Source organism: Podarcis gaigeae, assembly GCF_964106915.1.
Source record: "Podarcis gaigeae genome assembly, chromosome: 2".
Lineage (NCBI taxonomy): Eukaryota > Metazoa > Chordata > Lepidosauria > Squamata > Lacertidae > Podarcis > Podarcis gaigeae.
The window spans coordinates 102,399,868-102,427,659 of record NC_139679.1 but is presented as its reverse complement, the minus strand read 5'-3'; the positions used below and the strand labels follow the sequence as shown (position 1 = coordinate 102,427,659).

General features: G+C 43.0%; 1 protein-coding gene across 1 annotated transcript in view; it reads left to right on the top strand.

The window, feature by feature from the left end:
* Positions 1–1,769: 1,769 nt before the first annotated feature.
* SYNPR (synaptoporin) overlaps positions 1,770–27,792 on the top strand; it is a 148,636-nt gene continuing 122,613 nt past the window's right edge. Inside the window, exons 1-2 of the mRNA XM_083725173.1 lie at positions 1,770–2,300; positions 2,411–2,476. Of these exons, the coding sequence (XP_083581299.1) occupies positions 2,283–2,300; positions 2,411–2,476 (84 nt within the window). The 5' untranslated portion in view covers positions 1,770–2,282. The remainder of the gene's footprint in view (positions 2,301–2,410; positions 2,477–27,792) is intronic.

Here is a 27,792-nt window from a genome sequence, read left to right as displayed (position 1 = left end):
AAATTGCAAATTTGTGTTTCCCATACAGTGGTACCTTGGGTTAAGTACTTAATTCGTTCCGGAGGTCCGTACTTAACCTGAAACTGTTCTTAACCTGAAGCACCACTTTAGCTAATGGGGCCTCCTGCTGCTGCCACGCCGCCGGAGCACAATTTCTGTTCTCATCCTGAAGCAAAATTCTTAACCTGAAGCACTATTTCCGGGTTAGTGGAGTCTGTAACCTGAAGTGTATGCAACCCGAGGTACCACTGTATTTTTAAAAAGTCTCATAAACATTGAGGTAGCAAAGATCAAGAAAGAAGGGGTGGGAGGATAGCTGTAGAAACAGAGGGATCAAGCAGAGTCATGGGGGGCAGGGTTTAAAATGCCGAAACTCTTCCATTACATGTATTTGCATTTTTATGACACCCAGAGCTTTACGTACACTCCTCTGGGTTCTGTTTTTCTTCCTTGGGGTGGAGGTATAATGTCAGGAATTCCACTCTGTTGATGCTCAGAAATGTGCCCCATCGAGAAGAGAAGCAGAGGCCTCACAGGAACACTTCATGCCATGCCTCCTCTCATTTAGATTTGCTTGAGGGGTAGAATAGCAGTCTCCTGCTTGCACCCCAGAGGAAGAATCCATTCGGGATTCAAGTGGCACACATCCCAATGGTGTGTTCTAAATAAATACACTCAAGAATGTCCCCTCGGTGCTTGAAGAAAGGCAGCAGCCAAGCTGGTGTGTTCAAAACAGTGCAGCATTTCAAGTGATGTGTGATGTTCCGGGATGTTTTATCTCGATATTGTGAGGAACACTGCAAAAAACAACAACAGTGACTCTTTAATGAGGTTTTAGTTTCCATGAAGAGGAGCACATAATTAGAGGACTTTTAAGGCTCTAATTGGTGTGCTGCCAAAGAAGCATACCATTGCCCAACACCTGTAAGTCACACTGTGCTAATCCTCATGCTGATCTCTGCCAGTCCAAAGAGTAGCACATCATTGCGGCCATAAAACCCTCAGACGACGTGGCTGTAGTTATCTCTTTGGCTTTCTTTCTACCCACTTCCTTATGCAGCCTAGTCCTCTGCATGTCAGCTTCCAGTGAAGCAAATCCCACTGGTGATCAATGAAAGGTGCTGACTCCTAGATTAAGGAGACAACCCCATTTACCCAGGTGCAAGCCCCACTCAATTCAGTAAGACCTGCTTCTCATGGTAGGCATGGTTAGGATTGCACTGTACATTTGCTGAGGATGTGTACAAACCTAGCGCATACATGATGGAAAGAAATCTAATTTAGCTTAACTGAGAGAAAAATACACACAGAGAGAGACAGGGCTAAACCGCATACATGGTGTAGTAAACATTATCTGCATCCACTGCTCCCTCTATTGCTTTCCCCATTGCTTATTTCAGACTGTAAACTCCTTGGAGGCAGGGGTTTATTTTTGCTTATGGCATTTGCACACACGGACTGTGCTGTCACCCCTACTGGGGCTTACTCCCAAGTAAGAGGGGAAGGGCCATAGATAGTGGTAGAGGGTCCGCCTTGCAAGCAAAAGGCCCCGGGTTCAACCCCAGGCCTCTCCATGTAGCTGCTGCCAGTCAGTGTAGGCTTTACTGAGCTAGACGGGCCAGTGCTCTGACTCGGTATAAGGCGGCTTCTGAGGAGACGTAGGATCGGGCTACGAGTCCCACATCGCGCGCGCGAGAGGGAGGGCGCAGCTCTTCCCTCGGCGGGAAGACGCCGACTGAAGCGAGCGCGCCGCTATTCGCAGGGACGCTGCGCGGGAAAAAACGCGCCGGAGTGGCAGCGCGTCCCCTCTCTTCAAAAAGTCCTCCTCCTGTTCTTATTTCTGCCTCCGCTTCGACATGCTGAGGAAGCGCGCCAGCACCGTCCAGAGGTTTGTGAGGGGAGAAGCGCTCAGCCTGTGAGAAGGCGAAGCGAGCGGCTGAAGCGTCCCCCTCCTCTCTCAAGCAGCGGCCCGGCCACCTCGCACTCGCTTCTTCAGGCGACTAAAGCGCGGCAGAGCGGCGAGCCCGGGCAGCCCACCCCACCTCCTCCTTCTCCTCTCCTTCCCTCCGCCCTGCGCGCTCGGCTCGGGCGTGGATGTTCGCTGGGAGCTCAGCTCTTCTGGGTTTTTTTCCCCCCGCCCGCCTCGCTCGCTCCAACCCGGGCTCCTCGGCTGCCTTGCTCGGCGCGGGCCAGCCGCCTAGAGCCTCTCCAGGGCGCTCCTTGCACCTGGACGCCGCCTCCTCCGGGGAAGCTGAAGTTTGCGCGCCAAAAGCCGGGCAGGGATGGAACCCGTTAACCAGGTAAGGGCGCCTGAGGGAGGGGGAAGCGCGCGCGCCGGGAGGCTTCGCCGCGGGGGTTGGCACCCCTCCTGCCCTAACTGCTCTCACTGGCTTTTCTCCCCCCCCCCCAGCTCGCCTCCAAGGGAACCTTCCGGGCGCTGAAGGAGCCCCTGGCTTTCTTGAGGGTGCTGGAGTGGGTAAGTCGGACTGCAGGTTGGAAGAGGTGGAGAAGGGAGGGCGGGCGAGCGAGCGAGCGGAAGGGGTGGTGTTTGGGCTTGTGTGGGGCTGGATATCTATGAGTGAGGGGTGCCTGGGTCGGCTGTGGGGAAGCTGTGCCGGGCGTTGAAGGGAATGGCTAGACTCCCCTTGGTCTCAAGACAGTGGTTTCGGTGACTTCTTGAGCCTCTGCTGATTAGGGGAAGGGTGGGTGTCCCCTTTTTTTGGGGGGGGTCTTGCAAATCCAAACCCCTCTGGATCTCCACCAACTGCTTTTCCTTTCGAGGGTGGGAGCAGGAAAACCCAGCTCCAGGTTTTTCTTCCCCTTCTGAGGTAGGAAGAGGAGTGCATTTTTTAGTTTATTTTTAAGAGGGTTCTGGCATTCAAGTCCAGCTAGAAAGGTTGCTAAGTGCTTGTTTTCTATTTAGGGAATAATAGCCCTCTCTGTTTTGCATTCACTTCTTCTGGCTTGATGAAACAGGTGTGTTTCCTTCTCCTCCTCCCCTCCCTCCCAACCCCTTCAAGGTTCTGGTGAAGCCTGGCTAGGATTGTAAGTCCCTTGAGGAGGAAGAAGTAGGGTGAAGAATTGGATTTGGGGTTAAGTGCGGGGAGGTGGAGAAAGACACAGTCTTGCTGCCTTTCCTTCCCCAGGATAGGAAATTGGGGAGGGAGATATGGCAGTGAGAGTTTCCCAAAGTGTAAACACAGGATGGAGTAGAGGCACATGTTCCTCCTAGCAACCTGCTGGAGAAAGGAAAGAGGATGGGGGAAAATAAGGGCAGACAAAATGGTTCAAAAGCTTCTCTCTTATTCCTGTTATTCGTTATCTACTGCCCCTTTCTAAGGAGCCTATTTGGCCTCCCCACAAAAACCCTTCAGAAGGCCTGGCTTCTCCTTCCCCACTTTTTGAGCCAGCCCAGGTGAATGGTATTTTAGATCCCAGCCCCCTCCACCTCCACCTCCCCAAACTCAAATTTGTTTGCTTTGTGCCTGGCTTCCTTTGGCTTCATCCACTCTGCTCATTTAAGTGCAAAACGAAAGAACTGACGATATTTCCCCCTCCTTTCTATCAAAAATTTCTCCCCCCCACCCCCTCTAGTTGTTATGCATTTAGCAAACTAGTCTCTGGGCTTGAGCAGTAAATTGAGGCAGATAATTGGTTAGCGGAATAATGTCAGTGTTTGTTTCTCTGATCCTTATTCGGAGTGAAATCTGCAGGTCAAATGACATCCATTGCCAGTAGGTCTGAAGGAAGAGGAAGAACCCATCTGAACGGAAAGTTCAGAGCCTGTCGTGGAAGATTAATCACATCCCCTCTAATGTTGAATGGCTAGCAAATTATGTAATATATATATATATATATATATATATGAGTGTGTGGGGTGTGTGTTTTGATTCACACATATTATGAACTTGTACATTCGTCTGACGTTTAGTACACACATCTGACGTTTGCGTTAAGATACACAAGCCCTTTGAAGAAGCATTTTTTTGTGATTCTTTTCTTCTCTGTGAGTCCAATGTTAAGTATGCTTGCATATGCACGTATGCCCATATTTCCCCATAAGTTTTTCCTGGCCAAGTAGTTTGCTTTACACATGGTTGTGTGAAACTTAGAATAGTTTTATATCTAACTCTTTCCTACGGAAATGTGTAAACAATGAGGGGAGTGCTGCCAATCTATTATTATTCCCCATCCCATTGCTTCTTGTGCATAAATTCATTTTATGTTTGTGGAATGCATAAGAAAGCTTTTAATAAAAAATTTTAGCTGCTAATTAAATGCTCTATAGGAACAGTCTTAACTGCTAAATGAAGTGTGCCATAGAAACAGTTCATCAGTTGATGGGAATGCCTGTTGGGCATGAATTATATGCTTTGAGCCTACCTTTTCTACACGGAAATGCTGTTTGAAGGAAATATATGTTGCTGGGCTAAATACTGGCAGTTTGTATCTTTGCCTGTGAATACTGTATTTTAATAGTTATTACAGTATCTCTATTTCAAGGATGGGGCAGAAGCTGAAAGGATGAAGTCATGTGGCCTATCCAAAGTCTGAAGAACACCCAAAACAGAGCAAAAACAACAACAACAACTCAGGGAGCAGGGAATCTAGCTGGTGGTGAAGGCTTGCTTCAGAAAACCAGTTGTTGGTGTAGAAAACTAGCTAGGCTAGAAAATTCTGCATACTTTGGTTCCAAACAGTGTTGCAACTGGAGCCTAATGATGATGATGTGCTTGTTTCGTGCATCTCATCATCCAGCTAGACAATCACAGTGAAATACATTGAAGGACAAGTTAGGCATGGAAATGGAGCTTTTGCTTTCTGCCCATAATTTAATTGTGTTGCTATATCATGTGTCTGCCTGTCTGTCTCTGCAGCACATGTGGTTGGATCTGTGTTTATTTTATAGCAAACCATGATACATTAGGTCACCTATGTCTGCTGAAGATTTTTGGATTATGTGTATGGAATTTCACATTGTCTAGGCAGAGTAGAAAGAATCTAGTTGTGACTATCTATGATTGTCTTAGTGTCAGTTAGAAGAAGCTTGATGCTCTCTGTCATATGACCAGTATATCATTTTGTTTTATACGAAAGCCACAATATCTATGTGCCATTGTTTATGCATACCATCCTCTGTGCTTCCTGAACTTTGCAATGAAACTTGAACTGGGGCCTTTTAAGGGAAGGGTGAGGCATTGTGGCAGGATGGAAGAGACTACCCAGACTTTGAAGAGAAAGTGCTTCTCCTTTCCCCACCCCCTCCTGCCCACCTCAAGGTTCTTCTGTTGCCTCCCTTTTTTCAGCCACGTCAAAGCAGAAATGTATGGAGCATTCAAAGGAAGATACAAAGAATGCTATCCAGAGACTACTATCAGCTTAATACGAGGATTGCACCACGTACACTTCCTTCTACCAACTCAAACCTACAGATCTCTTGAGCTCTGAGCCAGAGGTGTAAAACACTTCAGGGACTGGACAGCATGCCTCCATGAGGGTGCTTATGGGGTGGATTGCTGACCCACAAAGAGCTTGCCTTAAGGAATCGTAGAACTGTAGAGTTGGACGAGACACCAATGCAAGAAGGCAGCAGTCAGGGCTTTATGGTGCTATGGATTTTGACTCTTTAGTCTTTTCAGCCACATTAGTTTTAGAGGAGCTTTCTACAATTAATAGCATCATTGGCATCAAGTATCCATCAAGAATCACAGAGTTGTTCAGACTTGTGTAGGCTGACTATATAGCTTGACTCTGTCCCCTTGGACAGATTTTGATATTATGAAAAAATCTTCAAAATTATGACTTTTAGGTAGGAAAGCGAAACATTATAATTCATTTTTCTTCCAAACTGATATGTTACTGATTTCCTAGAGCAGTTTATGATGAAGCTACTAAAGCACAGGGTTTTCTGTTTTCTTAAATGCCCTTTTTATTGACTAATTTTCTAGTGATAACCAGCCAGTGACAAAACTCAGCTTGATTCAGACTCAAACCTAGTTCCAAAGATGTAACCACATTATTCTCCTGGCAAAAGAACAGAAAAAAAACACCAAAGAGTTTTGTGGCATCTTCTTGTTTTGTTTCCCCCCAACATCTCACATCCATGTTTGGATATATGCCTCTTCAAGTTCTCTCTATTGCTTTCTGCTGTTTGCTCCTTGCATCCACATAAGCCTTGCTGTTAGTTTCAGATCATCCGCCTGTGGTTCCGCCTTGGTCTTTTGAAACTGTAGGCTCTCCATGCTAACCCTGCTTTAGTCCATTGGCCTAAATTGCCCCTTGTAACATGTCCTGCCTTATGTCCAACTTCAACTTCATGGCCTTCACCACTCCATCCATAACTTCTGGTCTCTGTCATAGCTTTTCTGTCTTTTATATTCCTGACATTGAACATTCCATGGTACATTGTGTTATTCTTAAGCTGTTCATGTTTCTCTGTGTCATGGTCCAAGTCTTCTCTCCCAAACACATCACATGTAATACATTATTTTAGTCTTGGCTGTGGGTTACCAGTAAACCACAGAGCCTAGGGCTTGCCAATCAGAAGGTCGGCAGTTCGAATCCCCGCGATGGGGTGAGCTCACGTTGTTCGGTCCCTGCTGCTGCCAACCTAGCAGTTCGACAGCATGTCAAAGCGCAAGTAGATAAATAGATACCGCTCCAGCAGGAAGGTAAACGGCGTTTCCGTGCACTGCTCTGGTTCGCCAGAAGTGGCTTAGTCATGCTGGCCACATGACCTGGAAGCTGTACGCCGGCTCCCTCAGCCAATAAAGCGAGATGAGCGCCGCAACCCCAGAGTCGGTCACAACTGGACCTAATGGTCAGGGGTACCTTTACCTTTAGGTTCATCTTCAGTCCTACCTTTTTTGATACTTCATTTAGTTCTTCCAACATTTTTTTTTATAGTTCTTGTTGACCTTTTGGCTATTGCAACTATATCTTCTGCATATCATAGACAATTTAGATCTCTTCCATTGATGTTGATTCCATTCTGGCCTCTTAAAGGCTAACAAATATCTTATGCCTTTTGTGGATCAAAGTTTACCCCATAAAATGCAGGAAGTGCTATGAGTTGCAGGTATACATATTGTATACCTGAATATATACCAACCAACACGGGATAACGCTTCATGCATCTGATAAACTGGACTGTAATCTATGAAAGCTTATGCTATAATAAATTTGTAAATAAATAAATTTGTAAATTTGTAAATAAATAAATACATTTGTGCATCTTTAAAGTTCCATAGGGCTCTTTATCACTTTTGCAGCAAACCTAAACACACTGGCCAGTGTGTGTATTCCTCTAAACATAGTGGAACTAAAAAAAGGAAACACTTAGGGTCACACAATCATCCTTGCCACATAATAGGTTTAAAATCTCACATCTCCTTTTCTTGCACTTAATGCTCCATATGAGTTGTCATTTAAAACTTAAAATAGGAGACAGCAACCTTCTGCTCATTTTGTTTTTGTTGTGGCAAATTCTACACCAGTTTGCATCCATTGACACATATGCTCAGAACAGTCCAATTATGCCCCCTTAATTGCCAGATTTACAGCTGTTTCCTTTCGAGTGTTTAATGGCATGCAATATGATCAGTTTCTCTCCCTCTTAAAATAAATAAAGTGCTGATTGCAATGGAATCAATCTGTTTTTAACTACTCTTACTAATAGTGGTGTGTTCTTGGCTGATGCTGCCATGCAAAGATTTGAAGTGTTTGTTCACTGTTTTTCATGCGAGGAGACTTGATAGTGGAGTGTCTAATAAAGTTCTCAGTTTTGACATCTTTTCAATAGTATGTTGAGCTACAGTACTATGTTTCCTTCAGTGTCTCAAGAAGGCCCGTATCTCAAAACAATTCCGTTACTACAAGGGGAAGCCCACATGGTGCTTTCCTGATGTTTGTTGGACTCCAGCTCCCATCATCCCTGACCATTGGCCATACTGGCTGAGGCTGATGGGAGTTGGAGTCCATCAAATATCTGGAAGTAGCTAGGATGGCTACCCCTGAGTTACTGTGCTGCAGACAGTGTACCTTGCTGCTGGCAGCAAGGTGTAAACCCTGAAGTGATCTCACATATTCATAATGTTTGAATATTCATTCTTTGGTGACCAGAGTGGTGTCATGATGGTTTGAGTTTGACTATTTCAATAAATTGTGTTAAGCTTTTTATAGCATTGTGTTTTAATTGTTGTAACCCTCCCTGGCTCTTTCATATGAACAACAGGTAATAAGACAACAGCAGCAACAAGTAAGAGGAGCATTATTCACAGACTGTGTTCTTGTGGTTCAGGTAATTCTATCTCTTTCCTCCCTTTACATCCACGGCTGTACCCAGCTGCCCCACGCAGCCTATTCAGGGGCCCTGGATAAGGCTGACCCAACTCGGAGACCACTCAACCTGTATTGTCATGGGAATAACCACACAATTGGTAACATTTACATGGAAAGGGAGGATGACTCTTGATAGATTACTTAATTTATGAATGGTCAGTGCAATCACTTCGAAGTGTCCTCTTCTCTCAGATGGAATTCATAAGGTTTTGTGCTTTACCAGGTTACAATACTGGGGCTAATCTTGCAAGTAGGAAGGCAACTAGGGCAACAGTGGAAGAAGACTCACAGCAAACTCAACCAACCACATCTTAAAGGCCATCTTCCTGTTCATTCTATGATGATGGCAAAGAAGTTACTGTTTTCTATCACCATCGCATCTGTTCAGTGTTGTGCAGTGGAATTCCCCCATGTGACGAGGGACTTAATTGAAATCAGTCTGGCCAGAGAGAGAGTCTCTGAGTTCCGGCACCTCTTTGTTGCATTACGGCAGCTCTGTAGAGTGGTGGGAATCACTGAATTCTTCTGAGTTAAACAGCTATCACCTGATCCAACACATTTCGGGTTGGGGGGGAGCAAGGGGAGTGTGTGGGTGGTGGTGGCACAGCTCCAGAGATTCTTGGATGGAATTGATTACTTGGACTGGTTTGAGGACTGAAATGGCCTTTGTTGACCCACTGGATGACTTGAAAGGGAGTTTGTTGTTGAGTGTGACCCTCTTGGTTCTTCTTTTCAACTTCTCAGTGGCATTTGACAACAGTGAACAAGGTTCTTCTGGGTAACTTTATGGGGGTGGGTATTAGGATTGTGGTATGGAACTGCCACCATTTATTTCTGACCACAAGGACACCCAGTAACCTACAGGATTCTGTGTGGTTCCATCTTGTCTCCTATACTGTTTTACATCTATAGCGTATCACTGGAAGAAGGCAGCAGAAGATTTAGGGGGTGGCATCAACAATATGCTGATGATATCCATCTCTATCTCTTTTTTTACACATATGATCCTAGGGAGAAAATGGAAACCCTGGACTACTGTTTTTGAGAAGTACTGGGGTATAACAAGCTAAAACTCAATTCAGAAAAGACAGAAGTATTTGTGGTGGATGGGCCACCCATTTCAGGTTTAGGAGCCTATAGTTTGGAGGTGCTCCTTGGCATGGTGTTGCTGCTGAATGTGCAGGTTTTGAGGAGCATATTTTCATGACTTCAGCTGGTACATCACTTACAGTCTTACCTGATGACAGACGACCTTGCCCCCACTCACTCATTCCTTAGGTCCCTCTAGATTAGACTATTGTAATGCGTTCTAGATAGGGCTTCCCTTGAAAAAGGTTTAAAAGCACCTGCCATTAGTGTAAAATGCTGTTGCCCAGGGTCTTGACTGGAATGAGGTGAGAATAACATATTATAACATATTATTCCATTTTCTTTGATCTTCTCTGTGTGCCAGCTTGCTTCCAGACTCAATTCATGATCCTAGCTTTTACCTTTAAGTGCCTAAATATCAAGGGGATGTTCCCTCTTCGCAGTAACACTCCAGTACACTCAGCGTGATATTTACAGTCTTTATTACATATATACAAAAGAACAGCTACAGTTCAAAATCATGCATCCGAACCTATCGAGTCAGATTCAGGGAGTAGCTTCTTTCGATTCCTGCGCCAACAAAGTAGGCGTGGAAATTTCACGAGATGTCTATGATCTTTACGTTTCATTTCTCTCCTTGCCTGTGCTGATGTGAATGCTCCCCCCCTTTCTGAGTCTGAACTTCCTTCTCCCGGCGTTGGTGGGTTATAGGGCTCTTCACCATCTCTGACCCCCTGCTCCGCCTGACTACTCTCCGCCCCCTGTTTTGCTTCACGCCTCATTTTCCTGTCTTCCACTTCTGACAGTTCCTGCTCAGAACCCTCGCCTGCTACTGATGAAGCAGCACGTTCTGGCTCTTCCCTGACGTGGGAACCATAAGGACTTCCTTCTTCCATTTGCTCTATTTATCATTTGAGGCCATGACTTGCTCTCCTTAGCTGTCTGAGACCTACTGGATGGCAACAAGGAACAGGGTTTTGGTGTGTTCTTGGGGTGGCAACACCTATCCTATGGAACACCTTTCTGGTTGAGATGAGACTCTTAATCTCAGGGTTGTGCATTTGAGCCCCACATTGGGCAAAAGATTCCTGCATTACAGGGCATTGGACTAGATGATCCTTGTGGTCCCTTCCAGCTTTATGGTTCTGTGATTCTATGATTTTCAGCATTTGGTTAAAATGTAGCTGTTTAGAATGGAGTTCAACCGAAGGACATTTCTCTCCTTGTTATATTAGGGTTGTTTCCTTTTCTGTGCATTCAGTTGCGGCTTTTGAGGCTGCTTGGGGAGAGATAAGAGTTGTTTTGTGAATTTGGTTTCTATTGTTTGTATATTGCACTGTTTATGTAAGCCACTTCAAACGGTTCTTTAAAAAAAGTTTTAAAGATTAATAAATAAATAAGTTCAAAATATGCATGAGAAGACAAATGTTTTGAATGGGTCCTGGCTGTGTAAACAGAGTACACCATATGACATTATTTTCCCATCACATGAATCTCTGGTGGACAGTGGGACCAAAATTTAAAAAAAGAAATGTGACTCAGCCGGGTGGTGTTCAAGTCTGTGCTTGTGGTGTGGCTTTTTATCATGGTACATGAACTTGCCCCAAAGCTGCTGTAAGCCAAAGACACACAGAATTCACTTGTGTGCAAAGTAAGTGTAGTAGACAAGCAAGCTACACAGGTGTGGCAAAAGTTGGTAGCAGGACAATGAGACTCCCCCCCCCCTATTTCTGAAGCAAAGTGTGAGACTCCCACCTCGTTATCTCATAGATTATTCATGCTGATTTACACAATTGCCCTGACTAATAATAAAGACATTGGCACCAGGATTAGGAAGAGATGTATGATTTGGGGTAAACATGTTTTTTTCAGTAGCTATTGGTATTATTCCTTCAGTTTGAGTTGAGTTTTTTGCTTGTAAAAGGATATACTCAGGGATGGTGAATTTCATTTGGTAAAGTGGAGTTTTGTTGCTTTTTAAAAAACTTTTATTTACAGTACAACCCCATGAACTTTTACTTGGAAATAAGTGTGCATCAGCTGGGAGCCCTAGAAATGCGTTGCTTTCTTTAGAAGTTACTCTTTTTTCCTAGGCCTTGAAATATCAGTTTTACTAATTTTTAAATAGTTTATTTCCCCGCTCGAACAAAACCTGACTGGCATGCAGCTTCTGTTTTGAATTGCTGTCTTTGGAAGAAAACATTAAACAAAAATAAAACAGGCAGAGGGCAGTTAGTGGATCAATCCTTGGTTTCCTTTCATCTGGAGAAAACATCTTTCCTTTTCAGTGTTGCTTTCGTTCTGTTCTTTCTGTTCCTCTCACCCTCCTTAACAGGCATTTCCCTTTATCTTGAGGCAGAAATTGCAAAACTCTTTAATGTACAGATAATGCTAGTGCTCTGTATTTATCTCTCCATCTGTAGCTGGAACTTATTTTCAAGCCTTACCATGGCAGTCTTCAGATAATCAAAGCTGATAAGCCTCAATTTTTAACATACATCAGCATAAGTCATGGGAGAATGAGGGCAAAACAGTACTCTAGGAACAAAAATGCTCTGTTTGGGTCAATGTAAGTTGGAAAGAGCAAACATTCCAGACAACAAAAACAAAATTGGTTGGAGAAGATTCAGGGCTATATTTTTGTTGTATTCTGCAATTAAATGTATCACATCTAGGGCTGAGTATGTATTGAATGGGGAAAAGCATGTCCAGAATCTTTAGCTGGTCCAGAGTGGCACTCTGAGAGTGACTCAACATTTGGGTGGGACAGACAGAGGTCTAGGCCTGTTTTGTTTTCACTGAGTACATATTTGTTTTCAGACCAATTCAGGGGGGCTAGCTTAATCCTAAATTATTTAATTTATTAGATATCTAAAGGACCATCTCATCACATGTATGCAGTCTTGTAGATGCAGGTCAACATCAGAATTCCTTATGCCTCTTCATCACCAGTGAGTTTAGCAGGTTGGCACTTAGAGACATGAGCTTCTTAGCTGTATCCCTTCATCAACATCTATTTCATCAATGTTTTTATTTCACTGTATTGCCAGTACATGGCTATTTCTAGAGGGTCTATGGGGACTGCTTCTATTGTTTTTTAACTTGAATACCATTTTCCACTTTGGTGTGTGGGTGTGTGGGTGTGTGGGTGTATGCATGTATGTATATGTATATATGTATGTATGTAAAGGCAGGATATAACTATTTTAATAAATTGATTAAATGCAGCACTTACTGTTTTTACAAAGATGTTTGCAGTGTCAAAATATGATGATGATGATTTTGATGATTCCTCCCAGCCTTCTTTGTAGAATATTAGTATATTTGTTAAATCAGACTTACTTTGATATTTGATATTACTTTGATATTTTGTAGCCAAATATGATTGTGTTAATCTACATTCTTTTTTGTGAAACAGTGTCAGGAATGTGAATGTGACACCCTGTTTACTATGTGATCCCTGATGGGATGGATTACCCTTACCCTATTGGGAATTGAGTTTGAGTAGTTCATGTATATTCTTAGCGGTTTTGTAAGCTGCTCTGAGAGCCATTTTTTAGAAGGGTGGGGTATAAATGCTATACCTGCAGCAGCTATAGTGTTTGCTATGGTATATTTAATGCACCTTTTCAATAGAACGGAACATTCTTATTTCCCTTCCACCTGATGCTGACTTGGAGTGGCTAAGCCTCATTGTCTTCTGCTTTTGTTCAGTTTGTATGTGTTTATGTTTGAGTAAGCCCAAAGAGTACATAAGGTGCTCTGCACTGCTGTAAAATACTTACATGTCTTGTCATAAAATGAAGCTGCTTACAAATCTATCTTTCCTTGAGTGCTTATTTGACAGCAGTACCTGTTTGGAAACCTTAATAAGCAAAGAGAGGATATGATGCTTTTACTTAACATTCTATTCATATATCCCGCCCTGCCCCCCCCCCCCCGCCCTCCAGCAATTCTGTTTTCAATAGGTCCTATAAGGCACATAGGCTTTATGCTGCATCCAGGTTATAACAAAACCCACTCTTCTGTCTGTTGTCCCAATGTACTTTCACACATCTCTGCAGTTATAGTAGCATGCAAAATAAGAAAGTACCAGCTTAACCTAACTTTTTGATCTGCTGGTGTGGGGTTCTGTCATCAGCTTAATTTGTTTTTGCTTTGTTTAGGCATGCTTTTTAATAAGAAGATACAAAGCTGAAAATGAATGAACTGCAGCTAAAATCTTATGTTCATTTTTCACATGGTCTAGTCCTCATCTGAAGACTGCAAACACAAAGCCATGCTTCCCCTGCACCCCCCCCCCCTAATATTCTTAAGAGGGTCTCTTCTCCAGTCTTCAGTGCATGAAAGCAGAGAGGCAGAAAATGGTCCTCCTTTCCTTCCACTCTGTAGTTTTAATCTGAAATCTTAGGCGAAACTGCTCCCGCTAATGAAATTCCTTGTCGCAAAACACACCTAGAACAATGGGAGTTTTGAATGCTGCAGGATACAATATTTGGATATTTAAAAATTTATCAAACGAAACTATAACTGGGAAACGGTTTTGACCAGCAGATTACTGGACTGTGCCTCAATTTCCCTAATTTCTGCAATTATGTAGGTAAATGTCCATTGTGAAACCTACAATTTATTTTGAAGACTTACAGCTGTGTCTCTTGTTGAGAGCTGTAAACAAACATTTGCTGCCCTTACCTGAGACTCTAACCCGTTGCATTTATATATCGTGTACTGTAACAAAAGTGAAGGGAGAACGGGTACCGCTGCTGCTGAGTCATCGGGTGCTACTCTGAATCTTTTTACCTTTGTGTTGTTTCAGCAAGAGACATTGCCATCGTTTAAAGCCTGAGAATAATGCTTGCTTTTTCACATTTTAATACTTCTTCACATTGCATATAATTAACTTAGGGAATTCGCAGTCACAAGGTGGTTAGATGGAAACAAACTTGGGTGTCTTTAAAAAAGTTTTTATTTGAAATTAAAAAATGCAGATAAAACCAGTAAACACTTTTCCTGGTCAAAGTCCATAGAGCTGTGTTGATCCCATAGGAGAAGAAGACAGAGAGGCACACGAGACTCTTATCTGAACAAATTACTGTTGAAAATATATATAAGGTTTACAGTGACCCAGATCTTCTTCCCCAGGCAGAATGTTTGAGGGAAGAAATGAGAAAATATTTAGATATTTCTGTGCAGAGACTCCCCGCTGTGCCTGGCTTATCCTATTGTCTGCAACCCTTTCAATATTAAGATGAAGTTGATGCAGATCATGCTTAACTAAATTAAATGTAGGACATATGCTGAAGCTTCAGGATATACAAAGGCTTCCTAGACCAAAGAAGTAAATAAAAATCTCTTTTTAGGTTTCCTTTTGGATCTGTTTGGCATTACTGGGTACAGAGTTATGTCACACTAAGAGAATGCTGTAGTGGGGAAAGTTGGAGGGCACCCACGAATTTTAAAAAATGACGCGAGTCCTGTGTCACCCTGAAGACTAACAACATTAGAATGTGACCTTACATGGCCAAAGTTATGCCACAATACATTTGTTAAACTTAAAATGCCAGAAGATTCTTTGTTACATTTTTTTGTAGCAATGGATGCAGCACAGCTATTCCTTTAGAATTTGCAGATTCAAAGTTCATCAAGGGAATGTACATAAAGCTATTCTCTGATCATGACATTGCTAGCAGTTGTCTACACTTCCAGCTCAAAAGCAACTGAGAGGAAAGGCAAAGTGTCTGCGTATTTCTGTCAGCTTGAAACTTTTTGGTACTTCTCTCCTGTTATCACTTTTATACTTGTTTTGACTCAAGTGTGTCTCATGGACCCAACCTGGCTGAAGCACCTAAAGCTGCAAATATATTCAAACATGCCTGGGAGTAAGTCCTGTTGAACAAAATGGGACTTGATTTTGAGTAAACAGGCATAGGGCTGCACTGTATATATTTTATTATTTTAATTAAATTTGTATACCACCCTTCATCTGCAGATCCCAGGACAGTTCACAACAAAAAATTGCAATACAGTGGTACCTTGGGTTAAGAACTTAATTCGTTCCGGAGGTCCGTTCTTAACCTGAAATTTTTCTTAAACTGAAGCACCACTTTAGCTAATGGGGCCTCCTGCTGCCGCCGGAGCATGATTTCTGTTCTCATCCTGAAGCAAAGTTCTTAACCTGAAGCACTATTTCTGGATTAGAGGAGTCTGTAACCTGAAGCGTATGTAACCTGAGATACCACTGTAACCCGCTGTCACTGCGCCGCTGGAGCACAATTTCTGTTCTCATCCTGAAGCAAAGTTCTTAACCTGAAGCACTATTTCTGGGTTAGCGGAGTCTGTAACCCGAAGCTTCTATAACCCAAGGTATCACTGTATAAAAACCACAAAATAAATAGTAAAAACAAGAATGACAACCAACCAATAATTCCCCCTCTCCCAACACATTTAAAAGGGCATTGGATGTTAATCAGCCCAAGGCCTGGTTGAAGAGGAACATTTTTTGCCTGATGCCTAAAGGCATGTAACGAAGGCGCCAGACAAGCCTCCCTAGGGAGACCATTCCATGACCGGGAAGCCACTGCAGAGAAGGCCCATTCTCATGTTGCCACCCTCTAGACCTCTTGTGGAGGGGGCACATGAAGAAGGGCCTCAGAGGATGATCTCAGGGTCTGGGTAGGTCCTTGAGGTATTGCAGTCATTATACAGGTCAAAACCAGCGCTTTGAATTGGGCCTGGGATCTTGAGGGGGCATATGACAATTTCTTTTTCAGATTTCAAAAGCTCCTCCCTGCTCACACACAAATTGGCCACCCTGTCAAGTATGATCTAGTTGACATTCCTGCACTGTAGGGGGTTAGACTAGATGACCCTCAGAGTCACTTCCAACTCAGCAGTTCTATGATTCTATGAAATTGCCAGTTTGAAAGTCTCATGAGAGAGTTGTTGAAGGGGAATGTTGCCTGTAGATCTCATGAAGTGTTATAATATAAGGGGTTCACAAATGCATGTAAAGTTTGCTCTTATTGTTCTTCCCAGATCCCATTGTCAGTGATGGGAGGACAACAATATATGCTGCAAAGAAGGCCAAACCTTGGTTTGCCCATGCTCAATATCTTGAAGTAGGGCATGCCACTGTGTAAGTTTATATGCCTCAATTTATAGGCCAAGATATTATCTATCTATCTATCTACCGTATTTTTCGCTCTATAACACGCACCAGACCATAAGACGCACCTAGTTTTTGGAGGAGGAAAACAAGAAAAAAAAATATTTCCCCTTACTTTTTAGGAGGGAAAAAGTGAGTCTTATAGAGCAACAAATACGGTATCTATCTATCTATCTATCTATCTATCTATCTATCTATCTATCTATCATCTATCTATCTATCTATCTATCTATCTATCATCTCCCTGCCACTTCTCGCTGTGGGGACTCACTGTGATTATTAGAGGAAGGACAAAAAATCAAAAATATATTTAAGATATCGAAATAATACGGTGAACTCCACAGCTTTTATGGATGAGCACTATGGAGTTCCAAGTTTTGTTGTTTTCCAGCACCATGAATTAACTATGCACATCCTCTAAGTACATTAGAACCTCCAAATCCCTTCCCTTCTTTTGGTCTATGGGAAATTTTGCTACAGGTCTCTGTTAAGAGCCCTGCCAATGAGCTCTGATTTATTAGTCGTTACGATTTGAATCCAGTAACCAAGGATTCAACGGGCAAAGCATAAGAAACAGAAATTTCCATTTGGATATAAGGGATCTGGCCTAAAGATCTACCATTCTAGGGATGCTAAAATATAAACAAAAATGATGATTATATTACTTATACTCCACCCAAGTGGCTGGGTTTCTCTTTATTAGAACAATGTATTAATATAAAGAATAGCATGCTATGTATTTTCTAACCTTTTTTGTGATACTCATTCCCTGCCTTTCAAAAGATTTTATACAAGATGAAGGATGTCATGGGAATGTCAAACATTCGTCATCTTCAGCCTGCATCTTTTCAGGTTTTCTCTTTTAGTCCAGGTACAAATGGTCACAAAGTGTTTTGCAACAAAACGTCCATTTTGGTGTAGTAGAGAGGACCACCCCCCACCACTTTCTCTAGACTTGCTGAATTAGGCGTGCAGTGCCAACTGTGGAATTGTGTTGCAACATCTGTGAAAAATCTGTGATGCCCAGGTTTAATTTTAAAAAAAGTTGTATTCAACTTTTCCCCTCAATAAAAATAAGTATTACCTGAAGTTCTGCGCATAGCAAATGGCCAGCTCTGCAGACTAGTGGAACTGTTGGCCTGTCAGTCTGATGTTTATTGCAGAAGAAATACCTGATGTAGCAGGCAATCCTGTAGAACACTGAGTTTGAAGTACATGATTGTAGACTTAAAGTACAGAGGAGGTGGGAGGGGAGGGGAAGTGGAAGAAATGTCCTTCCAAATTTCCAAAAGAAAATTATTTGAGATCCTGTTTACCTAAGAGAAGGGTTTAAAGCAGTGCTTCACTGTGCATCTGCATTTCAAAAGAATCTTCTTTCGGTGTTTTCTGTCCTTCCAAAATCCGCTTCTTTACTTGCTAAGTATTAACTGCAGCACTAATATGCATTTCTGCAGATGAAGCGAATCCATAATCTTCTTCTTTTTTAAGTTGAAATTTTTACACTTTTCTAAATTCAGTACAAACTATGTGGTACAGTGCAAACTTATAAGAGTACAGCAGCAACAAAACAAGGAGGGGTTGTTAAAGGAAGGAAAGGTGGGGGGGCACAGGAAAGCGAAATGAAAACCTAGTACTGTAATGCACGTCCAAGCAGAAGCATAGCAAAATGTAGAGCACGATATTCAGGAAATTAATGTAAGGAAGTTGCATGAGTTAATGTGTTGTGATTTTCCAGCAAAAGCACCCAGTGTGCAAACCAGGGCCAGTGAGGAGTGTGGTCTGGGGGAGGGTTCAATGAGTCCTAAAATCCTTCACCCCTTCCTTTGCTGATGCTAACAGATGTGGAAATGAATTGTATGGAGGTAGGGGGAATCGCAGCAGCAGGCTTCTCCCCTGATCTAGGTGCATTAGCTTACCTTCCAACACTCCACATGAAAATAGAAACATTCTGTTGGGTGCCGTATGTGCAAATGATTCTCCGTATATGTGGCCCTCCAAATGCTATTGGATTCCAACTCCCGTCAGCCCAAGGCAGTATGTCCAATGGGAGTTGGAGTCCGATAACATCTGCAGGGGCCACAGACCTTCTAGTGAAGATTCAAGTGGTAGAGGATGTGTGGGAGGGGGCCTTACCCCAGGGCCTGCAGCATGCCTGAGCCACATGTCTCTCCTGGGAGGGACGTGTTGGCTTGGGTGCCTGCAGGCTCTGTGCTCCCTGAAACAGCAGCGTGGGACTTGGGTCTGACCTCCGCCTCTCCCTCAGCCGCCCTACAGCCGAGGGGGAGGCGGCAGAAAGGCTCCATGCAGCACACCCCACCCCCATGGGCAGCTCGCCCCACCCTGGCTGCAGAATGGGCGCACCACTCCACTAAGGATGGGTGAGCTTATCTCCTTCCCCCAACCAAGGGGGTTGGGGGGAAGGCAGGGGGGTTGGCAGGGGGTTGGACTCGATGGCCCTCGTGGTCTCTTCCAACTCTATGATTCTGTGATTCTGTGAACCCCACTGCAATTGAACCCCAGCTGGAGCCTAGTGCAAAATAGAGATCACAACTACGTGAAGGAGGAACAAGGGTTCTTTAAAGCCCTTCAGGGGAAATTTCAGTCATTGCAGTTGTTATTGTCATTATCTTCACTCCCTCTGCTAACACATTTATATCACACTTTTGCTCCAAGGAGCTCAAGGTTCTGTATGCATTTCTCGCCCTCACTATTTTATCCCCACGGTAACCTTAGGCTGAGAGACAGTACCTGGCCAGCAGTCATTCAGTGGGCTTCATGGCTGGGGGGGGGGACTGAACCCTGATCTCCCAGGCCCCTCTAACCACTATACCACCTTGGTTTTGCCACCACCAGCCACTTTGTGTTTCGTCCTCACCCCTGCTTTAGACATGACTGGAAGAGGTGAAAGCTTGCTGTAGTCAGGTGCAGTTAGATTCTGAATTTCTTGGCCTCTTTCAAAGTACAGTACTCTTTATCCAGTTGCTCCTTTCTGGAATATTTTTAAAAAGAGAAATAGTTCTCACTTGGCCCTTTTTTTACCTGATAAGAGTCTCATTACATCAAGAGTTTACAGAGCCCTTTTGAGAATCCCTGCTCCTGTGGGAGATACATTAGTCCTACTTTCTTCATTATGCTTTCACTCTAGGTATTAAGGCATTCTTTCACCCCCCCCCCCTTTAACAGCTTAGTAAGATTTGCCTGTTCAGTTTATTTTAAAGTTTTAAAATGAGCTGCAGTAACCCATTTCAGTAGCTTTTCCCAGGGGTCCCTCGCTATATTGCTTTCTGAATCTCTGTGGGAGAGTTGGTGGAGTTGTCAGATCATTCAAGCTTTTAAACTCAAGTTTCCTTTCCCGGGGAATTCTAGTGCCTCTTGTACCCTACGAAGAGAGAGCACACCTTCTCAAGGAAAAGGATCTGGCTATGTATAGGCTGGAAAAGAGGAGACTGAGTGAGGATATGATAGTCACCTTCAAATATCTCAAGGGTTGTCACGTGGAAGATGGAACAAGCTTGTTTTCTCTTCTCCAGAGGGTAGGACTTGAATCAATGGCTTCAAGTTACAAGAAAGGAGATTCCAACCAAAGGGGGATTAGACAAGTTCAGTGGCTAGTAGCTATCAAGGGCTACTAGCCGCAATAGTTAGCTTCCACCTCCACTCTTGAAGGCAGCTTGCTCGTGAATACCAGTCTCCGGGAATCACAAAGTAGGGAGAATATTGTTGAATGTGCGTTGTTTGCAGGCTTTTCATCAGCATCCCACCATCCACTGAGAAACAGGACTAGATGAGTCTTTAGTCTGATCCAGCAGGGCTCCTCTTATGTCCTTACATAACCCAATTATTTCAAAGCCTCGTTCTATTCTGTGTTTTACTTTCAGTATTCAGTATAACCTTCATCATTGGTCCAGACTTGCTTCATGTACAGTTAGGGCACTGATTTTTCTATCATGGCTGGAGTTGGTATGTCCAGTGCAGGAGAGGCTGAACTAGTGCAGATGGGAATTGAGCTGAAAGAGCAGATAGCCTCTTGCACACTGTGCATTTTTGAGGGGATAGCTACTAAGAACTGTCCTGGGCAAAATACTGGTACTGTCAGGTGTATTGTTGCCTATGGGAGCCATCTCGTTGACTCCTTTGCTAAGGTCTCCTTACACACAATCCCAACAATCATCACTACTTCTTAACTCTCACAGATTTCAACAGGAGAGGGTCAAGCTGATGTTTAACCCTCCAACATAAAATTTGCACCTTAAAAAACCTTAAACATGGCTCTTAAAAAGGTAAAGGACCCCTGACAGTTAAGTCCAATCGTGAACGACTCTGGGGTTGCGGTGCTCATCTCACTTTACTAGCCGAGGGAGCCGAAAAACAGACAGTTTTTCCGGGCCATGTGGCCAGCATGACTAAGCTGCTTCTGGCGAAACCAGAGCAGCACATGGAAATGTCGTTTTCCTTCCCTCTGGAGCAGTACATATTTATCTACTTGCACTTTGACGTGCTTTCGAACTGCTAGTTTGGCAGGAAACATGGCCCTTAGTATTCCTAAATTGAACAACAGAAACAAATAAGGCTGGAAGTCTATTCAGAACTGCAGAAAGCCCAACTCCTCACAATGGGAGGACACTTGTGAAACATGTACCGAGGCACAAGGTACAAAATAAGCTTTGTATCTCCTTATCTCTTCCCTAAGCCATCAGCTGCACTGACTGCCTGTTTTCATCGAAGGACATTTGTGTGTGTGTGTTTTCCACTCCAGTTGCCAAAAAAAGAAATAGTTAAAATAAGTTAAATCACCTATTTTTGTACTTCTGAAGAGACCAGTTAAATAAGAGCCTCTTGCTGACTGAAAATCCAAGAGTGTGCCAGACCTGTGCGATTAAGACCATATGTTTCCTAGGTGATAAGCTCTTCATTCCACACACACACACCCTTCCCCGCTGGAAGACTTTTGAAATAGGGGAAAGGAAGATTAATCCTCCCTCCTGAGAGAAATCAGAGTCCGTTGACTACTTTTTTCAGCATTTAGATGTTATAATTATGCATATTGATTCACCCACTTTTGTTTCTTCACTATATAATGAAACAATTAAAGGGGGAAAACTTCAGTGAAGTGTTTGAAATCTGACTCTGTGCTGTTCTATCAAATGTGTTCTTTCAAACCTGATATCCATTATGTGAAGGCATGGGGAGAAATGACCACTTACCATGCACACACAGAACCTTTTTTTTGAAAACCATCTACACAATTAAACAAAGTTCTGGCAGCCCAAGGCACTACTTTATCCTATAGTGGCGCCTTCCCTGTGGAACACCATCCCACCAGATGTCAAAGAGAACAACAACTACCAGGCTTTTAGAAGCCATCTGAAGGCAGCCCTGCTTAGGAAAGCTTTTAATGTTTGATGTATTTTAATATTCTTTTGGAAGCCGACCAGAGTGGCTGGGGAAGCCCAGCCAGATGGGCGGGGTATAAATAATAAATTATTATTATTATTATTATTATTATTATTATTATTATTATACACAGCATAATTCGTTTTACCTGCATAAATGTTGCACTGCTGGTTGATGAGATGTAAAGTCTGTGCCTTTTGCAAGGTTTGCTTGTAGAGGCACTGGTGTTTGGGAGGTCACTCCCCAAAAGAAATAATTCTAACGCTGGGAAGTCAAAAGGCATTGGTCCCATTACCCACCCACTGTTTACAGCCCAGCTATTGCAAAAATGTCCATTCATTCCTGCTTCCTGCTTCCTGTTCTTTAACAAATTACTGTTTTTATCCCATAACTGCTAAGCTTACACAGAAGTCTTTGGTGAGGAACTTTGTCAAAAGCCTTTTGAAAGTCCAAGTAAATAATGTCTATCACAGGACTGTCCAACTTCGAAATGAGCCGTTGCTTCCTGTTGTAGGCACAGCACATCTTATTCTGATTCAGAAACAAAGCAAACATTTTAGAGAAATGTGTAACCTTAAAACACATTTTGAGAGGTGTTTTCATCCTGCAGCAGCTGCAGATATATCTTAACATTGATAATGGCTCTCCAAAATGTTAACAAAATATATCTTTGTTATACTATTCTCATTTTTTTGACTTGGTATAGTTTTTATTAAGGGAGACGGGTGGCGCTGTGGGTTAAACCACAGAGCATAGGACTTGCCGATCAGAAGGTTGGCGGTTCGAATCCCCGCGATGGGCTGAGCTCCCATTGTTCAGTCCCAGCTTCTGCCAACCTAGCAGTTCAAAAGCACATCAAAATGCAAGTAGATAAATAGGTACCGCTCTGGCGGGAAGGTAAACGGTGTTTCCGTGCGCTGCTCTGGTTTGCCAGAAGCGGCTCAGTCATGCTGGCCACGTGACCCGGAAGCTGTACGCCAATAAAGCGAGATGAGCGCCGCAACCCCAGAGTCGGTCACGACTGGACCTAATGGTCAGGGGTCCCTTTACCTTTACCTATAGTTTTTATTGGATCATTGGCTGATTTTGGATGCTTACAACAGAAGACTGACAAGAGTCACTTAAATTACTAAAGGGGGTGGGTGGGTGGGTTGTATTTCTGCCTATCACCCTCTCTCTGTAGTTTCCAAAAGGCCCTCCAATCCCCAAGAGCCAGTGTTCAGGGAACTGCAGAAGAAAGGAAAGTTAAGATCCAAATCAGAATGTTCCTGCATTGCAGTTTGTTTGGACTTTGGGTCCCTTCTAACTCTACAATTCTATGTTTACCTTACAATGTGTGTTTTGGGTTTCACAGAGTTGGATACTCATGTTTCTCAGAGTTTCTCAGTCCTTCCTTTATAACATTCAGTTGTTTTCCTTTATAGCATTCAGTTGTTTTCCTATTTCCAATGCACATCTGCTTAAACGTTTCCCCCTACCACTCCTATGGGAAAATTCTGTCAGCTTGTATACAAAGTTCAAATGTATGCTTTCTGTTTGATGATTTGTTTGCATGCCAACACCATTATTGCTACAGGAGTAGGAATTTGATTTCAGCTGGAGGGGTAGAGCAGGCATAGGCAAACTTGGCCCTCCAGTTGTTTTGGGACTACAATTCTCATCACCCCTGACCGCTGCTCCTGTTAGCTAGGGATCATGGGGGTTGTAGTCCAAAAACATCTGGAGGGTCGAGTTTGCCTATGCCTGGGGTAGAGGTTTGGTTCAGGAGGATGACATGAAACAACTCTTGATGAACAGTTCAGCATATGTACATGCCCCGCTATTAGATGAAACACAAAGTTCCAGATAACAGAGGCACATCCTATTGCATAACACAGTGGACAAAGCAGTATTTCTGAAATACGGTAATTATCAGTTCATGTCCCAGAGGCGGATTTAGGGCAGTGCGAATGGTTCTGCTGCACTGGATGCCAAGCCTAGGGGGTGCTGCAGAGCACCGCAACTATGACATAGTGAACTGAGCAGAACGAAAGGCCCTCATGCAGGGCGCCACTGAAATATGAAAGACCCAAGTCTGCTTTTGTGTGTCTCTTATGGCTATCCAGCTTGATCATCTGTGTTCATGAAGGCCAAGGGGTGGGATGAGGAAGCATCACCTTGTTTTTTTGTGGCAATGTAAGTCTCCTTGAAGTAAAAGATCTGATGTGAATATAAATTGGGGTTTTTCTGCCAACTAGTGTTTGGTGAAGCTTGCAGTAATATTTGTTTCTGTAAGGTGATGCTATTGTGTAAGCTGATTAGCCTTTTGCTGGGGTGAATTAGGCTTTGATTGAGCTCTTTCGGGCATACTCATTGTATGTCGTGCATATGACTCGTTGAACACACCAGAATTATTTCTTGTGCATAATTACTAAATGTTTTTGAAGAGGAGACACCCATCCTCCCACTTGCCCTTTCAGCCCTCCATGAACAGTTGTAGGGGCCAATAAAGCAAGAGGGATTGGCTGTTCTTTAGGAATCAAGCTGTTTTTCTGTTTTAAAAAAATCATTTTCATGCTTCAGAGACTGAATATAATGATAGTCACATTGCATGTAAGCTACTCTCTCCCCACCACGTTACACTAAAAATAAAATAAAAAATGACAAGCATTTTAGGAGCAGTAACCTAGATGACAGTGGAGTAATGATCTACACTTTTGTTGTGGTTTGTTTACTTAATAACCTGCCTTCCTGAAACCAGTTCCCTAGACACAATTCAACCTCTGTCTTGCCTACATGTCCAAGTAGTTAAACTCAATGATAAGTGAGTCGAAAGCAATACAAAAAAAATCCTCTGAGGGACTTTTGAGTTCATTTTATATTGGAACAAATACAGTGGTACCTCGGGTTAAGTACTTAATTCGTTCCGGAGGTCCGTACTTAACCTGAAACTGTTCTTAACCTGAAGCACCACTTTAGCTAATGGGGCCTCCTGCTGCCGCCGGAGCATGATTTCTGTTCTCATCCTGAAGCAAAGTTCTTAACCTGAAGCACTATTTCTGGATTAGAGGAGTCTGTAACCTGAAGCGTATGTAACCTGAGATACCACTGTAACCATTTCAAGTTTGAATATTATGAGAGGTAACTGCCCAAATCAGGTTGCGCTATATAAGTTAAAATGTTAGCCATCACATGATGAATCATGCTTTAACTGCTTGATACTTTAATGTTTTGTCTGACATTTTTAATAAAACACATGCAATTATATTTAATGCAAAAAGATGCATACATGCATGCAAAAGACTGTGACTGCTGGCACTTCTTCAGATTTACCAATGAATGTTACAGTTTCCTGGCTTTCTAACATCATAAGGCCAGTGTCTCTTGCATTGTGTAAGCAATGATTTACTCTTGGTGATGATGTTTGCAAAAGGATGGCAATTACTGATTCACACCTGGCTTCACAAACACAGATACCCAAAAGGTAATGGTTTTTACTACATTGTATATTTGAAATAATTAAGGATAGCTTATTCTCAGTTGTTCCTAATTCTGTCCTTATTATTCAGAACTAAAGATGCTACTGGTGCTGGAAGCCTACAGCTGCAGCAAAGATGCATAGGAAACTGATACCTCATCTGTGTCTGCTATAAATAATGACAAATGGCTAGGCAGTAATCAGTAACTGCTTCTTGATGGCAATTTGGTGCCATTTCATTTTACTTTTTTTTCAAAATTGGATTTAAGGGGCTATGGCTGAGAAAAAGAAATCCTTGCATAAGAATGAAAAGGACTAAAATGTTTTTTGTTGCTGGCCAGCACCCAAGTTCTGCCAAAGATGAGCTTTGGTACCTGCTTGAGACAGGCTGCCTCATCATATCTAATGGTAGGACCGGCCCTGAGTACTATGATCTACTGTGCTGAACACTTGACTCCTCTCATCTCCTTGCACTATATGAGAGGTACCTTGCTGCTGTTCCAAGACAGTGATCATCATTCTGTACAAGTGCTGGAGAAAAGCTTGTCTATTATTCTGGAATTATTTTATTTTGCAGGGTTGAATTAAGGGTTGAAGTGGTGGTTAAGAAACACTGGTGTGGAAGGACAGTCTTTCCATTTAGAGCTGATGAAATTTTACACTGTTGAATAGTGTTTTTTTACTGTGCAGTTTGTTGGACTGAGGAGTTCTTGGAAGCAAGTGGGACATAGATGGTAACTCTTCCTCACTTGCCAGATGCCACTTAATTTATTGTAGTCAAAACATTGGCTTGCACCACCACAGGGTAAGCCTGCATAGGTTTTGGCTAGATTAGGGCTAGATTGTAATTTGCAACTCACAATGGATGAATATGAGTTCTCTCAAGTTAAGTACAGGTCATGGACTGTACCTGTACCTGTCATGGACTGGTTGGACACAGAGGAGGTGGGAGGAACTAGTTCAGGAACCACCAAGGGAAGAAGGCTCAGAGCCTGGGGAATGGTGGTGGAAGAATGATGAAGGGTTAAAGGGAAAAGACTGGGAAGAGGAGATGTTGGTAACTTAGAGGTAACAGGACTTAGTGAGCTGGGAGAATCTGTGGCAGAGAGAAGTCCAGAATCAGAAACTGAAGTTGATACATGGGAGGAGGGAGGCCAGGATTCAGAGATGTTTGACTTGTGAAGAGTTACAGGTGTCTCCCCCTTCTGCCTCAACAAGTCCCCCTACCCTCTGTCTCCCAGAACCAGGAAAGGCATGAAAAGGGCAGAGGAGAGGTTGGCTGCATGGAGGCACAGTCTCTGATTGCTTGGGGAAAGCCCTGGAGAGGAAAGGACTTAGATGGTTGTGGGGAGGCAGGAACTTTCAGTCTTGGCAACTGACTTTCATGGAGTAAGGCCACTGGGAATGAGCTGCTGTGCTCTTTAGGCCTGACACTCGGCCAAGTCTGTGGAGATTGTATTTTTTGCTACTAAAGAGTTAACTCCAACTTTGAGCTGTGCGATTACTGCCCAGCAGGCTTTGTGACAGTACCTAAGTTCCAGTCACAGGTGAGGTCAGATGTACATGTGTAGCATGCTCCTTGTCTTTCTGCCTGCTTTCAAATTTTCTATAGGTTTTGGTGGCTAATAAACATCTTTTTCTGACAGGTGCTTGGAGGAGGGACCTTATTGCTGCTGCTATATTAGCAGTAGTTATTTAGTGATTTATTGTTACATGTTTTTAGAGGATTGTGTTGTTTTACTTGATTTTATGGATTATTATTTTATTTAAAAAATCTATTTACTTTATTGTAAACCTCCCTATGGCTTGTGCAAAGGGTGGCATAAAAAAAGATACAAATTAATAAATAAAACACTTCAGCAGTCAAAGCTTGATAGAGAAGGACAGTAAGAAATATGAACTATAAATGTTAACTGGAAAAGGCTGGTTTAGCAGCTGTGTGTACCTTTTCTGTATGTATGAATGAGAGAGAGAGAGAGAGAGAGAGAGAGAGAGAGAGAGAGAGAGAGAGCCCTGATTACGAAATGCTAGGTAGCAGCTGTGATGCACTTTGGAGAAGGATTACCAGATGGTTAAGTGATTAACTTGTCTCCATGGAGATCACAGAAATAAAACCAAATCTCAGAGATGTAAGGAACATGCTAGGCTTAGATATTTTTTAAAATGTATATATGTAAAATAACACATATATGTGCCAGGTTTGTTTATATGCCTTTTCAAGAAAAATATGGCTGCTTGTTTGACATACTGAAGACAGCTTCAGTAAACACTCCTGTCACAAACCTGTGCTCTTCCATTTGGAAGTATGATGCATGTTATCATGGGGGGGGGGAGTTTTGCAAGGGGG